Source organism: Melanaphis sacchari, unplaced genomic scaffold (genome assembly GCF_002803265.2).
Source record: "Melanaphis sacchari strain LSU unplaced genomic scaffold, SCAv2.0 Contig28_pilon_pilon, whole genome shotgun sequence".
Classification (NCBI taxonomy): Eukaryota; Metazoa; Arthropoda; class Insecta; order Hemiptera; family Aphididae; genus Melanaphis; species Melanaphis sacchari.
Window position 1 is genome coordinate 2,638,270 of NW_020271162.1, and position 26,502 is coordinate 2,664,771.

At 26.4% G+C, this 26,502-nt stretch overlaps 1 protein-coding gene across 1 annotated transcript in view; it reads right to left on the bottom strand.

Annotated features, from left to right (window-relative positions):
• LOC112595608 (nephrin-like) overlaps nucleotides 1-26,502 on the bottom strand; it is a 46,903-nt gene that overhangs the window by 10,967 nt on the left and 9,434 nt on the right. Inside the window, exons 2-11 of the mRNA XM_025340874.1 lie at nucleotides 16,406-16,543; nucleotides 16,036-16,221; nucleotides 12,779-12,931; nucleotides 12,410-12,592; nucleotides 9,679-9,832; nucleotides 9,158-9,294; nucleotides 5,941-6,240; nucleotides 4,885-5,021; nucleotides 3,784-3,940; nucleotides 851-1,156 (exon numbers count right to left, since the gene is read on the bottom strand). Coding sequence (XP_025196659.1) covers nucleotides 851-1,156; nucleotides 3,784-3,940; nucleotides 4,885-5,021; nucleotides 5,941-6,240; nucleotides 9,158-9,294; nucleotides 9,679-9,832; nucleotides 12,410-12,592; nucleotides 12,779-12,931; nucleotides 16,036-16,221; nucleotides 16,406-16,543 — 1,851 coding nt within the window. The remainder of the gene's footprint in view (nucleotides 1-850; nucleotides 1,157-3,783; nucleotides 3,941-4,884; nucleotides 5,022-5,940; nucleotides 6,241-9,157; nucleotides 9,295-9,678; nucleotides 9,833-12,409; nucleotides 12,593-12,778; nucleotides 12,932-16,035; nucleotides 16,222-16,405; nucleotides 16,544-26,502) is intronic.

Consider the following 26,502-nt stretch of genomic DNA (forward strand, 5'->3'; position numbering starts at 1 on the left):
ATACTGAATCTATAATGAATATATTTTTAAAAAATAAAAACAATTTAGCGATGACGGAAAAAAAAACTGTAAGTTAATGGGGTACGTAAGTTTCGTGATTATTATAAATTTAAATATTTTTGAAAACCAATTATTTTTATTTTAAACATAAAAAAATCTACCGTACCCAACAAACATTATGTCTTGATCTGAATCTTGTCGTATAACATTATCTCTGGAGTCATATTTTACACTATATATGGTAGACTTGACAATAATAATTGAGAGTTCGTCGATTTAAATGTCATATCTACTTATTATAATAGAAGCGCAGTACTCTAGCTTTATCATGTCAACGTTCTAGTTATTGTCAATTTACACATTTTTATCGATATTAATGATAATTAACTACGAATGAGAGAGATTTTATAGATAACCAGAAAACGGATTCTTTAAACAACTTAAAAAATATGGTATGTAAATGATTATAGGCTAAAGACAAACATTTTCACATTCTGACGTATTTTTAATTTATAGCCTTTTGTTTTAATAATATACACATAGTATAATATTGTATTTGATTAAAAGTATTTAATATAATATATTTATATGTATACTGAACTTCAAATAGCAAAACGTAAAATAAGTTTAATTTCATTCCATTCAAATTTTAAGTACACAACTCACATATAACACTCGGTGCATGTGTCGCTGAGTAAAATACATGTAGATATCTACCTATTTATCAAATTTACTACAACGGAAAAAAATAACCTCCAACGGTGAATAAAATTATCATCTTTATAAATGTTGATACCACACAAAATTTAAATGGCATCACCATAATGTTATTACACTTATAACTACTTACGATATACGTTGAGAGTGACTTCTTTGTTTAAGCTCTTGGATATTAGCGTGTTGGAAGCTTCGCACATGTACACTCTGCCGTCCATTTCAGACGTCACATTAATGGTCAACTGTATGGTGGACAGCTTTCCACCGTGTAGCCCAGGCTTGGTGAAACTGTATACATCCTCGGTAACCTGCATATCCTGGTGCCACCATTTCATCTTCACCGCCGGATTGCTGGAGGTTGCTTCACACGTGAGTGTAGCCTGTACGCCCGGTTTCAGATGCATCGGTTCGTGCTTGATGTTCAAGTGATCGGGTAAAACTATGAAATAAATACACATGATCATACTATGTACGCACCATAATAATAATAATACGTAGATGTTATTTTTTTTTGGAAAACGTATTTTTTTAAGTGTTTTCAATAAAAAATAAAACTATTTTAGTCTAATTAAACGCCTAATCAAATGCAAATTAATAAATACAATCAAATAAATCCGTTCCACAGCTCATTATGCCTATTAAGATTAAAAATTTTAGTTAAAAAATGTTAGTAAAATAATAATTACATTTTAAGTCTACTATGAACTTACACTAAACAATTCAAACTACACGTAATGTTGATTTAATAAAATAAACAATTTAAAAAAAATCTAAATCTTAAAATATGTATAAAGATAATAATTCATATTAATTCATATAAAAAGTAAGGTGGTTAAGTTGCAAATATATCTTATGAAATGTTAAAAATGTTAAAATTTTTAAAACATTTTTAAAATGTTTTATTTTTAAAAAAACAAAAAATAAACAAATAAATATCTCTATATTATAAATTACGTGTTTATTATATTATTTTTGTAAAACAATTAATTTCCAAAAAATAATATTTGAATAGTTTTCAAATAAATGTATCTATGTAAGTTAAATCATTAGTATTTAAACACATTTTCTAAACACTTTCTTAAATTACGAGTACCTATAGGGTATTAAAACTGTTTTTTGAACAGTACTAATGATCAAAGTGTCAAAGAAATATATTTCTATTTTTTTTTTTTTACACTTTAAAAGTATTGACTTAACTACAATATTAATTTTTTGAAACGTAACGCTGAAATATAATCATACCGACTATAACCAATAACATTGTAAGTATATATATTTATATAATATTTAAGAGTTAATAACATAATAAATAATCACGTGTTGAGTTGACCTGTGGAACGAACCTTACAAACAAACCAACCCGTTAAATTGTAATTGGCATTAATATAAATCGTAATAATAATAATAATAATATATAAACGCAATACACGACCATCCCACCATTATAACGAAATGTCTGTTGGCCGCAACTGGAAGGTATATATCTACTACAATAATGCTATAGCTTAGGATGTTTACGTCAATGTAATGCAAGTGAATGTTATAGCTAATACTATAAGTAACAAAACGCCATTTAAATATTGAGTTTTTATTGGTTTTTAAACGTCTGGTCGCGTACGCATTATCCAAAACGTAAACTTCTCCGTCGCTATAATTTGTTATTTACGTGTAGCATTAACCGTCGCGTCGATAATAACCAACAATAATTATTATCAAACCATAACGGTGTATAATATTTTTTACAGCGGTTGTAATATTATAACCGTAGCAGTTCAAAATTTTTCGAAGACTGTATTACATTATTATTATTATTATTATTTTAATATCGACGACGAAGATTTCGACAAGTCGGCAAGGTGTGCGAGTGGGCGCCTCCGCGGATAGAGCAGTGGCTATAAACAGATATATACCCCCACGTGCTGATCTGCGCCGTACACATAAGTGGCCAAGAGTGGGCGCTTTCCGCTTTCGCGCGTTAATATTATTATACGATTTCAATAATCTATACGATATATTATTATTATTATTATGTCGTTTCGCGTGATCAGACGAGTGCAACTCCTCGAATATTATTCAATAATATATAGACCAAACAGTAGGCGCACTCGATCGGCGACGCGTATAATACGTGCGTGTTGGTGTGTGAACACGCCGTAAGTACACGCAAACAGCGGTGTGTTGTTCGTTCGAGAGCCGCACACCGGACGCGACTCATCGAAATTGGGTGTGCGCACACTTAGGTAATCGTCTGGATGACATATTGAAATAATTATGTAAAGACGCCGTCCGCCGCGAAACGGGATACGGTCCTATAACTGCCTACTAATGTACGAATAATAAAAAAAAAAAAACTGCAGCGGTTCACTATATACCTACTATTAGATTGAATCGGTTGGCGATTTGTTTTTCTCGCGTAGTATGGCGACGACTATACTACGATATTATTATTATTATTATATTATAACCCAACGTTTTTCTGCTTTTGTTATTTAAATTTGATTTCGTAAGTGGGTGGTACCGCGAACGTCGAGTTTTATACATTCAAAGCGGGGCGGAATAAGCTATATAGAGTGCCACTACCTACGCCGTAAACGAGTATTTTTCTCGGCAGACGTACGTTTAGGGACAATATTTTAAAAACGGTTTCTAAAATATTTGTTTTTCCTTAGTTCGATTTTTTGACAGCGAGGCGTACAGATTACCACTAACTCCGAAACGTTTAGTATCTTATGAACGAATTGACTTCAGTCTGAGTTAAAAATTAAAATCACAATCACTCTTCGAATCTTATTAGTAGAACATCACGATTAATTAGCGTACACAGAGTTATTGTATGCCGAGTATTCGGAAACTTTAAATTAATGCATGAAAAGCATTGAAGTATTTTTTCGCGTTATGATTTTATTAAATATTTTTCAATCAACTTACCAACGAACGATATATTTTTTTTTCAATCAGTATTAATATATAGTATAAAATCGAGTACATATTTTAGTTTTTTTTTTTTTTTTAATTATTATTGAGTTTTGTTTTCGTAATAATATGTTATAATATAGTTTATCTTACATAGAACTTTAAGTTTATGCGTTTTCATCAAAGGAACCGTTAAAGCTGGATGATTCACTTCACATTTATAAGTAGCATCATTATCCGTATAATTGACCACGAATGCCAATTCAGCTGAAATCGAATTTTCCCCATTTGTTTTAATTATTGAATCTACCTAAAGAATCAAAAACAATAAAATTTAATATTTTGTTAGTATATACCTCCTATAATATCCTAAATAAACAATATTACACATCTATAATATTATACCTGCATCTATATTATTACATACTCGTATTATCCATCATTTTTACGTTTTTGTGCCTCGTTAAATATTTTATACAACGTTATAAATTATAATTAATTAAATTCATTTTCAATTATTGTACATTATTGTATGATACATTTTCTGAATGTTATAAAATAATTAACAAGTATTTTCAATTTTTACTTATATATTTTATTATTTATATTAAGTTGAAAAGTGCTTGCTTATTCTATATTACTAGTTATCAACTGTAAATTTGCATACATTACAATGGTTTAAGTTATTTAACGTTTAAATAAAATACGTAAATGATAAAACATATGTAAAAATTACGATAGAATCAAGAATATTTTGTTATTTTTGTATGAATTTGATCTTAGAATTTTTTTTATCTTTTTTAGATTGTATCTAGTATTATTTCTTGATATAACATTTTGTGATTTCATAATATTATATAATATGTTTGGATGTTTCAATATAAAATACTTAGTAATTGATAGCATTCAGTTATAGTATTTGTTGTATGAGGTGGTTTTAAATAATTTATTCAATTAATTGATGAAATAGGTTTTCATTCGACTCGCAGTATTTATGTTATACCTTTTATCACATATTTTTTTTCTTTAGAATCATTTACAATAGTATTTGTTATTAATGGTATGAATACAATTTCACAGTTATAGGTATTTGATTCTCCGAATGTAATATTATAATATATACAGAGTACAGTCACACTCACACAAAATAATGTATGAATAATACTTGAATGATATATACTACAAATTACAATTCAAAAATTATTAACGGTTATGACGGTAACTAATTTAAATTAATTTAGTATCACACTGTACCTTTTTATCGTTTTTAAACCAAGTGATCGAACCCAGTGGATGGCCGCCAGTAGACACACAAGATATTCTGTGTACATTTCCCGAAGGAATTGGATTACCGGACGACTGGTCGATTATGATCGGTGCTCCAGGCGGGTCTAAACGTTAGAAAATATAACAGTTTATAATTATAATTTTTAAAATTTAATAAGACTTTCGTTAAAATTATTAACTCGTATTAATGAAAAATACTCTGCCGAATTTTTTTATTTGGTGTAAACTTATAAAAGTAACTTTTCTTTTTAATCATTGAAAAATTTAACAGTAATTTTATCTAATCAATCTTTTAATACAAAATATAATATATCACAGGATTTTTTTTCATAGTTATTTCGTTCAGATATCAAAAATGACTCACTACAAAATGTTTAAACGATATGGTTGTCATTAAGTCATTCAGAAATATGATACAATTCGTAAAAAGAAAATAAATAATATTTTATTAAATATTATTCTACCTAATATTTGTCTACTGTCAATAAGAAAATCGACACTTACATAAACTATGAATTCGTTGAAAAACTATGTGTTTGAGATTTTTTACTCGTCTTCAATATAGGTACTAATTACAGTATAGGTACTCCGTTAAGTTTAATTCACATCACCTGGATATACGATATTTGTACACAGATTTTTGACGGATGAAATTAATAGGTCAACGGATATTTAATATCTAGGAATACTGCTCTAGACCATTTGAGCGTGTAATTTAATATACGTGTGACTTCACAACACAATCTTTAGTTATATGACATATTTGTACATACATATCCGTTTGTTTTAACGTTTTCTTGACATCTGGCCGCGCTATTATACGTTAGATTACTCGTATTATTAACAAATGTGTTTTCGTTTCGTTTTCACTAACACATGCCATAAAATAATGATGATATTATAAAAGTGCAGTCAAACCACCAGTACACTAATAACTTCGGCAAAATAAGACACGTAAACGAATCGTATTTCTAAACACTGTACAATACACCATTGTGATAAAAAAAAAAAAACTGTACTCACGTAGTATGCTGATTTTATGGGTGTCGATAACTCTTTCGGACATGCTGTTACTGATGGACTGGCACGTGGCCACCACGGAACGCTGTCCGGTTGGTATGACAAACGATACGTTGGATTTTGTTATCCAGCTGGACTGCGGAGCTGGCACCTTTACGGAAGTACTGTTTTCTTCCACATCACCAGCCACCGTCCATTTTATCATTGACGCTGGATTGCTACGCCCGGTTTCGCAGTTTAACGTTATAAATTCTCCTTGTTTCGCTTCACTTGGTCCTTTAATACGAACATGAGTTGGACCAACTACACATACGTCATAAAAAAAAATTTAAGTTAATTTATTAGGTTGTGTTAAGATTTCAATATTGATTAAATTAATTGACTAATTACTATTATAATTATAACTTTTGATATAATTATGTTTACACACTATACACACAATGCCAGACATCAGTTATTCATTACTCGTAGAACGTAAATGTATTAACAATATCCTTATTATAATAATAATCTAATTTTTTATTAAAATATATATTATCAACAGCTGTTCACCCAAAACTATCTATATCATGTATATATTTTTTTAAATAAATTGTATTTAAAAAAAAATCTAAATTTGATTTTAAAACTGTTTAATGCTTGGTAATTCAAACTTGACTATACAGAGGTATATGTATATATATGTAGAGTTAAAATATCAATCTTACGTAAAAATAATAAAGAATTCAAATTTGTTTAATGTTTTTTTTTTTTTTTTTTATATCATAGTACAAGAGGTCAATGGTTTTTTATAATAGTACGTAACCTTTGTGAAAAATAACACCTGTTCATGCGCGTGGATCCAGTGAGTTGAAGACTTGTACCTACACAAGCGTGAGCTTTAAAACTTAAGTAATAGAACATCATTGATACAAAGGAACTATTAAAATCACAAAATCACTTCTTAACAATTTATCGAAATTCTTAAAAACTTAAAACTATAATCAATACTTTTAAAAATATTCGTTTTCTTAAAACTCGATACATTTAATTTAACAGTATGTACATAAAAATATATTATTATCATATTTTTTAAAAATTCATAATAATAATTAGGTAACCTAAATTATATCATATAAATAAATGGCTTCTAAATATCTAAATAATATTTGTTTAGTTATTTTTACTATTTATTGAAAATAAATATATTTCGCTTATATAAACAATCATATAATAATATAACATAATATTAGTTGTATAATTATAGACATTGAAAAAATTAGAATCCATTTAAACATTTTAACTAAAACTTTTTAGTCAAAAATACATTTTTATTTTATTTTTTTTACTTTATAAATTATTATAGAATCATTTGGACATTGTGTTTATTATAAATAGTAAAAATATTATAAAATACAATGCAGAAAAGTATTTAATTTTTATTCAAAACTATAGTTTATTATATTTGATAGAAGTGCCTAAAACAGAATAGAAAATTACAAAATTTGTGAGTTAAGTAATTATAGTGTATTTGGTAGTACATTGATTTTCGGCAAAAACAAAACAAAACAGCTTCGTGATCTTACACGTTATACTTCTACAAAAAAACCGTAGACAGCATACTAATATTAATACTTTAGATATATATTCTGAAACAAGAATACATACTTTTGCTAAGAATAATGTTAATAAACTAATAATAAATTAATTACTTCTATTGAGTTGGTAATCGAGTAAGATTTATGAATAACAATATCAAGAAAATGTAAAGTTAAAAACAAACATCTTAATAATTAATAATTTTACTATAGTATGATGCGTCTTTCAAAATAATACAAACCAAAAATAAAATTGTAAGTCTTAATCGCGTAAAATCAATACTTATTGAACTTGAGGAAACAAATTTATGAAAATAAATATAAATGAACGTATTTATGCTTCAATAACATATTTTTATTGGTACAATTTAAATGTATTTTATTACGTCAATAGAGATATTTTCATTAAAAATAACATTTTAATAGCTACAAAAAATATGTTAACTGATTTTGATAATTCTATACTAAGTAAATAAACAAATAATAATAAACGAATCTTAATTAACAAGAAAATAATACGCTGCGGCAGAATTGTTGCCGATACACATAGTACATATTATAATTACTACTGGAATTTTATGTCACGCTTAAAAACATTAAAATATGCGTTAAAAAAAAACTGATTTATTTTACAATATGTGTTAAAATAATCGTTTAAAGCATTATTATCTTTATAATCCATGTTTATTTAAAAAATAAGCTATATAAAATATATTGAGTTAACTAAATATTTTAATTATTTCTTTTAAAAATGCATGATTAACAAGAAAACATAAATCAAATTCATGATTCTTTACAACATTCTGTAGTGAAACGGTATAAAGTAAACGTTATACTTATATATTTAGTTATTATATTTAATCTGAACACTGGTCAATCATAAGTTTTTATTTGCATCCATATTAAATATCTATGGTATACGTCAAAGGTGTATTGTTGAATTTTGCTGGTCGATAAATAATATATGGATATAAATATTGGTTAGGTCTTACGTGGAAGTTTAAATTCTCGTAATTTCTACGGATAATATTTAAGAGTTATACACTAGAATTTACTAGTACACCAAACGACATTTATATACACAAACACAAAAGTAAACATTTATTTTTTCAGTGACAAATTTATCTATGTTTAGTAATTAAAAAGTAAAAAATAAATATATACAATGTATGAACATTTTTTAAGTATTTAGTAATGTAATAATTATTTTATTTTTTTTTAATCGGTATGTGACTATTTAGACTAAAATATCTTTATTTTGGTTTATTTATATAAATACTTAAAAATCTCTATGCGTATTTAATAGAGCCGAAAAAATTTGACAAATATAATACACTATTTGTTTGATTATTTTTCAGAAACGCTGATAACAGCAATAATATTAATAACTAGTAATACGTCCAAAGATAATAAGTTATTTTTTTAAAATATCACTACTAAAAAAAAATTGGGATTCATCGATTTTTCACAACCCACCCCCCTATCACCCTTTAATATTAATTCTATTTCGTGTTGCACAACAATGAATTTATTTACATAATTTGAGATAAAATGAACATGCATGTATAGAGTGTACCTTCACGCATTCATTTCAACCAAAACAAATGTTAATTACACTGGAAATGAAAAAAAATAACACTTACATGACACTGAGAGTACAACGTCAGCATATTGAGGAAGTGGGCTAATTGAGTTTTTTGCTTCACAGCGAAATCTTGCGTTGTTGTCCGAGACATTAGCTGTGAATGAGTACGTGCTCTCCGACCATTTTTCCGTTGTACTGAAATTTATGTTAGACGTGATTATTATTCAAGAAAACTACACACATAAAATAATATACACTGTTAATAGAAATACTTTTGTCAAAAATATAATATTATTTTTAAGACTGGACGATTGAAAATAAATTCATTTTATTTGAATATAAATAATAATAATATTATGACTAAAATATACCTACATGATAATTTATCTAAAATATGTAGGTAACTAAATATAATGAGAAAAGAACCATTGATAAAATTCGCTTTGTTTTGTTTTGCAGTGAATGTAATAAGAAACGCATTCAATTTCGTTCTATCGTTAGATTTTGGATGTAATCAATCAAACTAGGTACTAAATAAATATAATTTTAGATAGGTAATTGCGTAATTTAAATGTGTACCTGTAAAGGTTTTGAATTAATTGGTCGTTCTTGAACCACGCCAGTTTTGTTGGTGGATTTCCATTTTTTGATACACAACGTAGCATTACATATGTTCCTTTTTCCAAAATATCGCCTTCATTGTATCCTTCAATGTGAGGAATTCCCGGTGGATCTAAGTAAATTACATTACACATATTTTATGTTTTTATATTTTGCTGCTAAATTATATTAATATATTTTCGTGAATAAGTATAAAATACTTGACGCTTTACAACTAGTTATAGAGTTATATTCATTATTATAATATATTGTTTAATAATAATAAATAAGAAAATATGTTTAAATGATCAAACTATATTTATCAAGTTATTTATAAACTTTAGCCTTTTATTCAGTTCAACTGTTACTACAGTAACCCTTAAATTTTAAGAACGCTAAAAGTTCATTCAAGTAAACAATTTATAAGTTATAACAACGTTATCGTTATATACATCCCTCACGATATTTATTTAATGCAAATATATTATAGTTTGGACGGTCACAAGTCCTTTATTGACTGTTCTTGTTTTTTATTACTAAAATCGTTTAGTATTTGTGTATGTAAAGTTTGTTTGCGATGAATTTATGTTCAGTATAATGCAGTTTAATTATTATTATTAATGCTTAATATTTTACCTTTTAGTTATGTTACCTTTTCATAGAGTTTTAAATATTTATGCTTCATATTTTCTTTGGAAAATTAAAAATGATTATTTATAGATTAATAAATTGTATTCCGTATGTTTACACAATATTATATTAAACGTTATAACTTGTAACATTGATTTAGGTAAAATAGCATCCCTTGTTTGTAAATCCTATTGTTTTACGTTTTTATGTCATAATAAACGTGAATTTAAATTCATGATAATATATTAATACGTAAAATGTCTATTTTTCAAATTAAAAATAGTCTCACACGTTCATCATACATGTAATGCTTTTGTTAAAGCGCATTTTAATTACATACATATTTTTGGTGTTTATCCAAGAAATATATTTTACAACTTTTATTTAGATAAAACAATGAGTAAGGTCTAAAACTCAAAAAGTTAGAACTTATAATATTTGTAAGTTTTATTTTTTTATTTTATTAAAGTTATAAGACTTAATTATTTATAAATATGATTTATAATATATTAAAATACAGTTATTTTATTTTTGGGTATTACTTGATTTTAAGGAGTCTTAAACGTAATAATGTGCTGAAAAAAAGTATTTTTGTAATATATACACATTATACAAATTTCTCATAGTAAAATAAATGTAAACTATTAAACTGTTTATGTATATTTAATAATACAATTGTTACCAGATTTAAAAATATATACAAACACGATTATTTTTATAGATATTTTAATTTAAAATTTAGATAAAATTACATTTTTCCATTGGTGAAGTATAATGTTAATTATTTTGATATTATTCAAAAACATTATTCAAGGAGATTTAAAATATTTACGTACCCATATTATGAATTTTTATATATCTATTCGCCATGACATTTTAAAAATATTTTCGATTTATATTATGAATGCCTATTCATACTGTTTTACGGAAAGTTAGTATTAACTTAGAAATTAGTATAGTATAAATATCTATTATTATAATTATAAAATGCAATGTTTCTAAAACAATTAAATTAACCAATTATAACACCTATAGTAAAATAAATTAGATACTTAATAGCAATATTAATAAAAGAATATTATGAAATATATTTAGTGATGTAGGCTGACAGATTGTCTCCAGTCAAAATCGTTTTTCGTATGCAATGATATATAATTGAATTCAAATTTAATACACCCATTAGAATGACCCACACGACACCTACTAGAACAGAAGAGTGATACCTACTTGTCCACTTTTATTTTTACTTTCATTAATTAATCAAACTATGTTCATTGCATTGAACTAATTTGTTTGTCTTCAGATTCGATATAGTACGATAGGTATGAAATGAAAAAAATAAAACTGAAAAATGTACTTCAGTTGATGGGACCTAGTCTATGAATGGCGAAATTGAAAATAAAGTAAGAATAATAATTAGGAAAACAATAATTAAATGTACAATAATGGTATATTTTAGTGACATTTAAAAAAATAACTCGAAACTATTATGTACAGCACGACTATTCATTATAAAAACTGTGTTTGATTTCTTTTGTCAATTACTATTGGGAATAACGATTTTATACTGTATTATGTATTTATAGTCCAATGGTGATTTATATATAATGATAATTATTTTTCATCGTTAGAATCTTATCACGGAATCCTTCGTATTAACTTGAATAGGATAAATTAATATACTTCACATTTCATATTGCTATTAAGGGTATTATAATAATAATTTAATAAGGTTTAAATAAACATCGTCTTTGCAGATTTAGTCTAAATTCCAAACTGATCGTCTCGTAAAATTAAGCATTTTCACTGCTACATTTTAAAATCAAATTTATAAATATACAAATACGGCATGCAAATAATGGAATACACAATATAGAATGTAAATTATTTCATAGATACTGCTGGATAATATTTATATCATCGATAGGTAAGTATGGTACACATCGTTAAATATTACGAGGTATTGATAATATTTAAATATTATTGTGTGCAAACTTAATACTATAAAATATGATACTTTTTTGAAACATATTAAACCGACGATCACTGTTTATAAAATAATAAAGTTCTGGAAACTCACATAAAACCCTTATCTGAACAGTGGTTGAAAGTGGATCCGATAGAGCTTTGTGATGAGCTTCACATTTGTATTTCACACGGTCGTCGTTTGACTTAGCGGTTACTTTTATTCGGCTTCGGACGGTGTACAGTTTTAATTTTGTTTCGTTCGCGGTTTCTTCACTTATGTTGTCAGATCGTTGTTCTAGAAAATTATAATGAAAAAAATATGGTACCTTTAATGTATGATTGAGTAGACATTTTTAATGATTCATTGTCCTTATTATCGTTTTTTACAACATTTTTTTTGATTTGCATTAAGCAAATCATTGACATTGAATATGATTCACGTTTGTTAAAAATATACATAACTAATATTATAGGTACTCACCGGGATTGATTTCTTCATCGCTACGAAACCATACTATTCTCGAAGCTGGTTTAGAGTTTCGTGCTATACACTCAATAGTAACCTCTTGATTTTCTTGTACTTCTAATTTTGAGTCTTCGGATTTATTTATGATTTCAACAGACGAAGGCGGGGCTATTCAAAAAATTCAAATTGTATGTTAAACATTAATATCGAAGTAAAAACTAAGTTGTTTATTTCAGCCTTATGTTTATCAACAAATATTATTATAGAAAAAAAGAGCAGACAATTTATACTGATCAATCCTCCAATTAATTGTCTGGACAAATAATAACGATAAGCAATAATAATAAGCTTATTATACAATTGCTTAAATGTTTTTTGACAGTAAAAACATGTTTAACATATTTATTTATTACTGCAAGCGAGGTTCGTCATTTATGATTTATTATAATTCATATGTTAGCCCTAAACTTCCTTTTTTATGGTATAACAAACATCTGGCTTAATCCCCACTGGGATTTTAAACATAAAATGACATAATTAGACTAAAGGATAACAAACTAAAATACTTTTGCTCTCTAATATAATTATTATTATATTTGTTTAAAAAAATAATAATTATTATATTTAGTAAAAATGATAAATTTAAATATTACTATAATTTATTGTAAAACACGGTATTTATGTAGTGAATATTTAAGTGTAATTACTAAAAAATTATACTGCGCACCATAGCGTGAATAAATAAAAAACAAAATATTTAATTAACTGAGCATTATTTTTCTTAGGTTTCAATATATGAATTACAAGGTAAACGGTAGTATTATATTATTAATTTAAACACGTCATTTGATTATAAAAAAGTATGTAAACGTATACCGGAAATTAATACTTGGACGTTAACATTTTTGGGTCTTACGAAGGGTTTCGTTGTTTCAATTAAAACTTTTAAGGGTTTTGTAAATTATATATGCGTAGTTACTCATACTTATATGAGCAAAATTTTAAAAATAACTTGTCACAAACAAAATATCAATTTATATTAATAATTTTACTCATAGAAAAAATAACAGATACGTATAAACAATTAAAATTAAGATCGTGTATAAAAATGTGAATAATTGATAAAATACAAAAAATAAAACAATGGTTTCATAAAGTCGCTGTAAAGATACTTTAATAATGATGTGTAATTTAATAAGACTAAATTAACAAATATGCAATAAATATTTTAGAAAATGAATTACTATTTTTCGAATTAAAGTTAATATATTAATAAGAATATTTAAATAGAATTCCATAAATATCTATAGTTTCATAATAAACTTATTAACTATGAAAGCGTCTAAAAACAATTAATTGTTTTTTTTTCTTTTTACTATTAAATGTTTGACTAGGTTAACATGATAATGTTGTAATAAATAAAATTATTAACTTTGAAAATTATTCAATGAATTTAAAAATTAGAAACCAAATAATCTTATATTATAAAAAATATCACATTTTATACATAAACGTTTCATATTATGTGTACTGACCATTCATTTTAATACTTATGAAATCCCCGTAGTTTAAAATTTAAAATAAATATGTATCTATTTATTTAATAGCTAATATACAACGATAAAATAAAATTTAAGCAGAAATAAACAAATATAATTAAAAAAAATGATTACAGTTACTTTGTTAATTAATTGAAAATTTCATTAAACCTACGTGGGAAAATATGGAAAATATATTTATTTATCATAATATTATGATTAATTAATATTTGTATTAGTTTACTTTTTCATGAAGAAAAAAAAAATTTAGATATTGACTGTGTCTCATTTTACCTACTTAGGGTATTAATTAAACATATAATATGTATGTAATTTCCAGTTTACTTATATGTGTCATTATAGCCATACAAAAATATATCCTATGGTCTTTAAACTGATAAAATGTGTAGTGTAAATAATAAAACACGTTATAATGATGGAGTATAACTCCAAATCATCAACTATGACGTGTGGGTGTGAAATATTTTAAAAAGCGCATTATTTACTCAAATTCAAGTATCCAGAAAATAGCTTTGTTACGCCGGCGTGAGCGACTGGATAAAAATCGGGTTATTAGTAATGCCTGGTATAAAAAGAAGGTGTACTCAGTAAACCTTAGAAAAAAAAAAACAAATCGACTCGTTAAACAGCCCACATGATTGTATATACATACTGCATAAGCACCAAACAATTATGTATAGTAACGTATGCACCTAATATAATATTTTTTTTCTCGAAAATCTCGCAGAAGTTATTTAGTACGTTTTAATCGTACGCCTACCATCATCAGTAATCAGTCAATTGAAACGTTATTTAAGCGCGATGACTATCATTTATTATTATTATTATTATTATTATGGATATACTATATAAGCACTATTGGTCAGCAAAAATAAATTAGTTTTTCCCAAAAATGAAAAAAAAAAATTAAAATACGTTGTGAACTCTCTACAATAATTATTCACTTTTGACATACTTCTTGAATATAATTAAACAAAAGAAGTAGGTATATAAATATGTCATCAGACCGAAAACTTTTTCAACAAAAAGAAAGACGTCGTAAGTATCACAACATTATATTACGTTATATTGGAGCTAATAAGTGTATTTTCACCCGTCGGAATATATATTTTAATAAACAATCGTTGTGGCTTGTAGGAAAACAAACATAAATATGGTAGGGTAACGGTTATGTTAATTTAGAAGATTCTATACAACTCTATTAATGTAAATACTGGTTAAAAATATTGGGTCCTGATGAGTGCGTTTAAGCACTGGAAGAATAATATTATAATGATTACGATCGAAATCTGTGATTCTATTCAGTGATTTTTTGAAGCTACGGACTTAATTAATTTTATTCCGTCGCTACTGTAACCACATATTTAAATTTTATCGATTTTTGTTCGTACGAAACGACAAACACAATAATTATGTATACGGGGTTTGTGACGATAAGCTAAACTGATGTATGCATTTATAACATAAACTATATAAATATATATATATATATATAACCTAACCTTTATATATATTTATAAAACTGTGAATATATGTATTCACATCGTTTATGATTTGACAACGTATAGACAATAATGTGATTAAAAATTCAAATTCGACGGATTCAGTTTAGCAGTAGTCTCTAATAAATGTTACACACAATTTTCATTGGAAATGATACGAGAGTATATATTTTGAAACTTAAAACGGCCGTGATGCGATGATGATACTCACTCAGAACGGACAACGTGGCCGATGATCTAATTGGTTTGCTCCCCGCCGCCGGCCCAGGGCTCACTTGACACTGGTACAGTGCATCATCCGTTATTGTCACATTTCTGACAAGTAAATTGTACACCCCATTTCCGGCATCGATCACCATAGAGTGCCTCGGATGTCCCGGTATTTCGGCTGCATAACCTGTAATTGAGACATATTATTATTATAAGCGTTTTTATTACCGTGGCGATTTTTTCATACACATTTTCTCCTTCTATAACGATTTCTGGTTTACCCTACACTCACTGCCAAGCGATTCACCGCGATTAAAAAAGGTCAACAATCTGTCCGAAATAATAACATTTGCATAACGCGATTAACCTACCCAGAGCTAATCCATCTTTAGTCCACTGGACATCACCAGTAATGTCGTTGATTTCGCAAACCAACGTCACATTCGAACCTTCTCGAGCGTTAACATTTTTTGGAACCACCCTGAACTCTTGCTGTTTGAATGTTGTCACTATAAAATCGAAAAAAATAAACATGAAATTAATAACACGACATTATTGGATTCTTAATATTATCACTGTTATATAATTCGTTATGACTAGTTTATTGTGCGCAATACAATGCAATCGACAGTTCGACCAACAATAGATATAATATTTTAAAAATATATTATTTATAATCACACACAATGGATCGACTTATATTTCTAGTATACTAGTATAATAGTGTCCACTGTAGTCTTAACTATAACAAATTATTCATCATTTAAAAAAGCAAAACAAGCATATAAACAATTTTTGTTTACGTCCCACCGGCGTTGCTATAATATATTATTATACTTAGTAAGAAACAATGATAATTGTTAAAAAAAATATCCTTTTAACGGATGAAAGTGATAAATAATTCCGTTACGTTTATCAGATGAGTATGATTGCTTGTGTAAGTATATATGGAATTGTTCAATCCATATTCCAAACATTTTTTTTTATGTTTGATGAATAATAATATATACATGGGGTGACATTCGCTACGGTCACATGATAATATGAACGAACAATAATAATATATACTCATACCATACAAACACCCAAAAATATAATGTAATTATAAGTGTTTTTAAAAAACTTGTAAAAAGGTAATCTTAAAGCTGTTTATTGATATAATTCTAATTTAGGACATCTTATTAGACATCGCTTGTGATTTTGAACGTAATTTAAATTAATCATTTTATTTTTGAAATAATTATGTTATCTCTCGTTCATTTTGAAAATCAATAAAGCACATTTTACATGAAACCTATATAACACAATTAGCTTTATCTAACCTTTAATACTTTGATATACAAATTTCGTTTTAAATAATATTCAATTGAAATAAAACATACGGTTATAATGAAATATATGAAATCTTTAATATTACATCTGTTTTATACTAGCATAAATTTAATATTTATAGATAATACATTTATATTGTAGAATATAGACAAATACACTTTATGGCTAATTCTATATTATTTAAAAATAATTAAAGTGTTCAATATTAGGATAAAAATACGTACCAGAAATGTTTCATTGAATAATAATAGTAATAATTATATATTTTTTTAAATAAAAAATATAATTTAAACTTAATATTAAAACAAATAAATTATAATAATATAATATAAGATTGTTGGTAGGTGTATGACTTTTATTTCATTTATTTCCAATTCTATGATTAAAAATGATTTAGTTTGGATAAATTAAATTATTATTTTTTATTTCTGTTTTATCTTTTAATTACGGCTATTTTGAACACAAATGTTAATAACAAAAAAAAAATCCACATTCATTATATTTTCACACGCTTAAGATATAGCGCGTTATAGTTGCTACGTAAAAAACCTGCTTAACAACGAATACATAATTTCAAATATAGTGTATTATATAAAAACCTGATTATGAATATCAATATGATAATAATATAATATATCGATGAATGGCATTATAAAATCTATAGTTGATTGACAAATTTTTAAATTGTAAAATATAAAACCATAGGTACGTACAAATGTAGGTATCGTTGTGTCTTAAAATAACGTTCATACAATATGTTTATATTTTTATTACCACTGTTGAACATGTTTAATTAATAAAATATGGATAATATTTCTATTTCAATATTGTGGTTTTGTGTTGTAACCATGCTGCAGTTATGGTGTCTTATCGATGGTTTAAATCTAATGTGATGATAGCGCATGGTTCATCTGTTTTCTTTCGGTTTAGCCTACGCTTGTAAATGATCGATAAATAATTACTGTCTCGCGTGTGCAATTTTTTTTTTTCCCATTAAATAATTGAATCAAAAGAAAAATAACTGACAATATTTTATTTATAAATATAAAAACCGTAAGTGATGGTTTTCAATTTTTTTTCTCAAAAATAGTAATTTTTTATGAAGTGTAAAGATTAAACAATTAAAAACTGCATAATTTATGCAATATCCGGTGGCGTAGCCGGGATTATTGGGACTGTAATATTTATACTAAGAATGGGTGTATGTATTCTACTCCTGTAGAATTAAAAGTAAAACTATTATTTTCAAAACAAATCGTGAGAAACTTGATAATTGTGTATTATTTAGAAGGCAAAAACAATAATTGTATCCGGTTTTAATGGAAAATCTAGATTTAAAAATTAAGAGTATGATTTAAAATTAAAATAAAAAAAATTATATATAAATGATGCTTATGTTGTGTGCGGATGTAGCATACGAATTATATTTAAATAGCCTTAGGTATTTATTCAGTAGTGTAAAGATGATAACGATTTGCCGTCTTTGTAATTAATAAATTTAAATACAAGTCTCGATCAAAATTACATAGTAAACAGGTAATCGTTAAAATACTTGCCTTGCTCACTTTTTTTGAACATAACTGCTAGATACTAAATATTCGTAGTTATTATATTATATTAAATGCAAATGTCTAATAAAATAAAAATGTAATCAATATAATTTCAAAGAAACTTAAAATAGCAAGATTTATTTTAAAGTTAGATACTAATTTTGTTAGTTTTTTTCATTAATTACGTAGTTGAAAAATTTTTTTATTTAATTTGAAATATTTAAAAGTTTACTTATATTGAATATACTATATATATATTTTTTTAAATGTAATTTTTATATTTTTAATCAATTATTAAAATTAAAAAAAAAAAATGACGTGGCAAGTGAAATTCATTAATTTTCCGCGACCACTGCTCAGCTCATCAGAATTTAAGGTGTTTATAAATAAGAAATTGTTGAATCAATATTCAATATTTAGTTTTTAGAATACACAAAAAAATATATTTGAACTACTTAATATATTTTCAACATTTAAATCAAATTAATTGATGAAAAAATAAATACTTGGCAATTTTAATTTCCAGAACCATATAATCTTAGTACCATATCATGGTGTAATTATTTAATGCAAACATTTAGAAAATATTAAAACTGATGAATAACATAGATATTTAAAATATCTAACATATATCTATGCATATTATTGCTGTATATTTTTGCATATTAAATCTAAAACTAATATGGTATTTTAACATTTTCAATTAAAAAATATTATTTTTTTTCAATAATAAAAAATGGTAATTGTCTATTATAATATATCATATTATTTTGTGATATTATGTATCATATGTCGAAAATGGTGCTTAGCAGTAAAAATAACACATTTCAAAAAAAAAAAAAAAAATATATGTATATCATTTTATAAATAAAATGTTTGTTTTAAAATAAAATTTCACAAAAATGAAATAAAACTAAAAATTATAAAATTTTTAAATTTTATTTGCATCAGGAAGTAATTAGGTATATTATTAATTTAAAAATTATTTGTAATGATTTATACAAAATAAGTTAATACCGTATCATATTTAATGCTTTATTATTCATTTATAAAATAACACCATAATATAACCAAGTTAAATTTATGAATTAATATTATTATTTTTCAAACAAATTAATTATTAATTTTTATTTTGAAATCAATAAAGGATGAATTGACTATAAAATGTATGTTGTACTTTAACAAAATAATTTTCTATTATACTTCTTATACTTAATTGTATTAATCAAAATGTAAATTATTTGTAGGTATAATGCATACGTATATTTGATTATATCATATTTAATCTGTAGAATCTTGTAAATAACGATGCGAAAAAAAATTCATGTAATTATTATGTTTAATATACCATAATAAATTTTAAGCTCGCTATTTTTGTCTATGTTTTACACAGTTTAAACATTAATAGAAGAAACAGTTCTATATGAATGAAAATATTCATATAAATGGAAAATATATTTTCGTACGTTAATAATACACATTTTAAGAAAATTAAAAGTATTTTAGTACGATAATATTAATTATTTTTTCACATTTTAAAATGTATCGACTCTCGCCATGCTAAGTGAAAATATAAACTGATCTCATACGTATACAAAATGTATATTTTTAAATATTAAAATAAAGACCGGTCTATTAATTACTTAAGCAGCTCAAAAAAAACCATCATAAATGTACATATGGTAAGCAGCTGGAACCGTCTCTAACCGAGAGTGTACCTCGTCAAGATGTGTGCGATACGAAACCACACGGTATTATTATCATCAAGTATCTACGTGGGAGAGGGGTGTTTAAAAAAAACAACACAATATTTTGTTGACGTTTAACAGAGGTATTATGCGAAAATCGTATGGCCCAAATGTACTATTTGTATGTACACATCGTATAATATATGGCTAATAATACATTGGACCAATTTGGAGTGCGTTTTAAGTAGGGGTCGTGTTTTTTTTTTCATTCTCAGTCTAAGATTGAATGTCAAAAGGGCGTTATATTAATATAAAGTACAGTGTGTGTGTTGAAAGAGTGTGAAACCACACGCATCGATGAGTGAAATGAAAACACCAATATATATTTTCGCAATGTAAATTGCGTCTACACACGGATTGGGCTAAGATGATATTGTTATTAAATTATTATTTCCAAAGACGATTTCCGGTGATTAAAATGCACAAGAATAAACAGGAAAAAATGGTGCATTAAATTTTTTATAATAATATTTTTGATTAGTTAAACAAGAAGTTTGGACCAAATCACCCTCAAAAGAACACCTGACGAAGTGACTCTTACACCCGTTCCAGGTGTTTTTCTCTATTACTAATGTTCAGACAGTAGGTACATTGTGCAAGGTGTTTTTTGACCATCTGTTATTACTTTTTAAAATATTAAAATAATATAGTAGTACTATATATTACAATATAATGTTTAACAACTAAAATTTATATGTATTCTATACATGGTTAATTTTATTACATACTATTTTTATACTTTGATCATTATACGATCAGCGTACATCCCAGTATAAAAATATAATGTCTGTAATTAGAGAAAAATTCCACTCTTATAAATTATTTTGCAATTCAGTTAAATGGTTCCCGTAATATATTGTTCAAAGCTTCAGTTCAACACATTCCGATTGTTACGAATTACTTTTTGGCTGCTTTAATGAAACACAGCTAATGTGAAGGAAATAACAAAACCATTAATATGTTTTAAATATAAATATTAAGAATATTAACACCAAATTAAATACTTACAAATATACTATTTAATTATATAACTATAAATTAATACCTATTTATCTAAAATAATTTATATAGTATGATTTGTTAATAACGATTCATAAAATAGATTTTTTTATGTATAATCTAAATGATTATTTGTAAAAAGTTAACGTTACTTAAACTAACTTTTTTTTATCACTTATAATATATAACACATTATTCATAAAGTGTCACTTGGAATTTAATAATCCTATTTTAGAATAGAGTAAGTACAACAAATATAATGTGTATATTATTATGTGTATGAACACGACCTTTTTATATGCATTGCTATTTTTAATTAATTATTTTTCCTAAATCCTAACACCTCTCATTCAGCATTGTTAACACTAAAGTTTCATGGATTACTTTTATATCTACGTTGCCATAAAATTAAAAATAGAAAGATATATAATAATGGTATGGATTAAAAAACAATTTAGAACGCGTAAAAGAAAAAAGAAAAAAATCTAAATATTTGTGTTTAGATTATATTATTTTCACATGCATATTACAAAACGATATTGTAATTCTTGCAACAAACATAATGTGTAAATATTAAAAATAAAAAATACGTTTGTTCATGGTAAAACATACGACTGCACATTATCATCTATTTTCATAATAGTAACCTCTTTTTTCAGTAATATTGTAGAAAATAAACGCATTTAAAAAGTTTTTTGTTAATAACTAATAATAATAATTTAAGCATTGGTTAAAAGTTTTTAAAAGTATTGTACGGTCTTGAGATTCAACAATTATTTTACGATTGTGTCTATTGTTATAAAGCACACGTGTACCAGAAACTGATTACGTGTTTTTTATTGTTATTTCTTGAACATTAAAACTCGGCGGCTCTATTGAAGTTTTGTATTTACGCTAAGTATCGATTTTACTATACACTTGGATTTTTATATATACATATAATATGTTGTTTAGGGAAATAATAGCGACATAATGCTAAACAACTCAATCAATAATTTAATAATTATTTTTTTTTCTGACTTGGTTTAAAATAAATGTAATTGTCATCTAGAAATTATTAAATTTATATAAAAAAAAAAAAAAAAAAAATGTCATTACTTAATTAAATTGTCGGTATAAGTGCCACGCGTGGGGTTTTCTTCGCGCGGAAATTTGTGGCGTGTCCACAGCATTTAAAATACGATAATTGATAACCTATTTACAGTTATTATGAGAGTTTATGACAGTAGACATGGACAACGTGTAATATAATATATTGTATTTAGATAACCAAGACAGATGAACGCCCTTCTGCGTAATATCCATGTGGCGGCGGGTGTTGTGCGTTAAAATATTATATCGCCCGGCGTGGGTTGTTATCGTTTGGAGGGAAGTAAAAACAAAAATATGATTCATTTTTCGTACATTTCAAACACATTATTGTTGTTACATTACGTTTGTATTTTTTTCCCACTTATGAGAATAATGTTTTGATGCGTGTATTTCATTTATATAAGTTGTTTGACCTCTATCAGGCGTGGGCACCACATCTTGCGCACCTCTCTCATTCACATCGCGCGCGCGGTTTCGTTACAATATTATATAGCAGGTCCAAGGAACACATAACATGTAAGATTATTCTGGAAAAGTAAAGGTCCTCGTGTAGAGGCGTATACAAACGCGCGCGCGAGCGCGCACACACACACACATGAACGCTCGCGCAGTTACGCACACGCATACACACATACACACACGCACACAGCAAACAAGTCTTATGGCAAGACGCCAGGTTGACTCTATTGACGAGACCTAATAGTAGTCGTCCGAATTACGACCATACGACCATCAATCGGTTAATAACAACGACGACGATCGCTCCGAAAGCAGCGGGATAGGCGCGGAAGGCGATGATGACGATGAAGGGGGCAGACGAAGAAAAAGAAGAAGAAGTAGTAGTAGTACTAGTAGTACTAGTAGTAGTAGTAATAGTAGTAGTAGTAGTAGTAGAGTAGGAGGGGGAGGAGGAGGAAAAAACCGGAAGTTGGGCCGCAGGTTGCAGGTGCCGAGGCGACAGGTGCCCCGCCGCCACCGCGCGCCGGACCCACTCGAGGATACAGAGCGTTGGGCAATTATTATTACTATACAACCACTACCACGCCGGCGACTATTATATGGCTACTATATACACTACTACAACGGCGACCACTATTCTAGACGTAAAATATATTTAATGATGGCGTGCAACAGTCCAGTTTTTTTCGTTCCTTCTATTCTTTCGGATCACACGGACACGGCACATCCCTTTTACAACGGAGTGTGTATTATATTATATCCACTACGCACCACCCGTTTCGTAAGTCATAACATTCACGATGGTTTGATATATATTCTTTCTCTCTCTCCTTTTTTTCCTTTTTTTTTTTTTTTTTTTTTTTTTTTTTTTAATTCAACAGCCCAAAGACCCCTTTTCACCTATTATAGGTGTATCGTCGTATATAGTGTATTAGATTCATGATACGAAAAGAAAAACTTTAAACGAACGCCGCGAACGGTTGCTATCCCGTAACACATTTGTGTGTGTGTGTGTGTGTGTTCTCCCTTAGAAACTTTTATAATATAATCACAAATGCATTATTTATATAAAAACATATATTTATGGTATGTATATAATAATATAAGCAAACCGCTATCTCAATGGTATATCGTTAAACGTTCGAATTAATTTATTAAACACGTTTTTATTTTATATATATATATTATATATATATACACCAATGGCGCAGTTGCTAAAATATAATACATCGATGATACTATTTGTGTTTATTTTACCGTGTTTAAGTGTTTGAAACTTAATACTATTTAATGAAACTAATTTCTTTCAGACGTTTAATTTTTTTTAGAATCATCACAGTTAGTAATATTGATGGTCTATTAATATAAATAATATAAAATAATTATTATTATTATTGTAAACATAATATAACATCATATTTTTTCATCACGGAGAAGTAATAAAACTTAATTTCACACAAAGATTAAAAAAGAAAAACGTTATAATAAACTAGTTATAAGCAGGTAAGCTCTTACAGTCTTACAGCTCCATAAGTTTGATTTAATGACCACAATATTTTTTTATCGTGTTAAATATTTATAAATTTCAAACTGTATTTTATAGAAATAAAAATAAGTGTAACATTATAATATAATATTTGTTTTTGTGACTTGATACAATTACAATTTTAGTCGATTGGGTAAATGGAGGTAATTCATGAAGTCGAAATCAGTTAACAAAAAAAAAAAAAAAAAAGAGAAAAAATGATTATGGGGCAGGTTAGGAACAACACAATCGATGTTCTGGTCTGTTGGAGATGGTCGTGTTTATATTCCAACTGTTGCATTGGAAAAAATATCTTTCAGACTTTCTTCGACTATATTATAATAAACTATTATACGTTTAACATTTTAGAGTTTAAAATTATTAGGTGAGACGGAATTGTATTTTTACGCTTCAAATCGAACCGTGGTCATTTGTGTAGTAGATGAGCAATCCCCGAATTACGTGTAATTATGGATTTTATAGATATGTGTTTGTATCTTGATAATAATATACAAACGATTTAATCATCTATACACGTTATTTTTCTTACAAATTAATATACATTATCAGTGTGAAATATTTTTAAGATACGTATATTTTAATTAGGCATTATTTGTTTAAAATATGTTGGTTGACATTAGCCAAAATTTCAATAATAAAATGGTAAATAATTAAACTATTTTATAAGTTTAAATTCAATAGCATATTAAATAATTTTCTTTTACGAGTATGTATTATTGTATAGATCAGTCAATGACTAAGTTGACAATGCAGTATTAATATAAAATGAAGAATTAATTTTCCACTAAAACAAAAATTATTTTGATTTGCGAATAATAATATTTTATTCAAAACTAAATGAATTAATATAATTTAAACATACAATTATGATATTGCAGTTAGTATGTTTTCATTAATTGCATTTACCTAAACATTAATTAATTTCAAGAATTCTATTTGAATATTATAATGTATTTTAATGTTAACATTATGGTTCTAAATAGTTTTTCTTGGTTATAATGTTTCAATTAAAATTATATAAATGTGTCTAACTGCAAGTGTATTAATGCGTAAACATATATACAGACAAACCGCCGTCGTCCACCGACGTTAATTTGTATTAATATATTTATATATTAATATATTATATGTTTTTTCTTATGAATGGTCTGATAAGTTTTATGTATTTTATTAGTACTGGTTGGAAAAAAAACCATGTTCCCACGGATGCCAGTTTGGACTATACAGAGTGACCGTAAACAAGATCATTAAGCGTTCGGCAGTATTATATTTTTATTTTATTTTTTATGTTTTATTATATTTTTTTTCGTCAACAAATTTTAACTACCATTAGCAAAAATCAATTAACAAAAATTCATTAACTATGTTTAATTATATTCTGTGACAAAAGTGTACAATCCGCTGTCTTGGCACTGTGTCAACACAGTTTTTTGTTTTGGTTATTTCATTGCCAAAAAATCTATAGAAAAAATACAATGAAATTAACAAGAAATATTTATAATACATTATAAAATCATATTACTGAAATGGCCACTTGATTTAATTAAATTAAATCGTATGACAATTCGGAAAATGTTAAATAACTGTTTGAGGCTAATACTAATTCAAAAAACATGTTATGTATTGTGTGTAATACATGTTATAAAGTTAAAATTTTCTATATATATATATATAAAAGAAAAAAAATGTAATAAATAATCGAAAATTTATGCGATAATGTTATGTATAATATGAAAATAGTA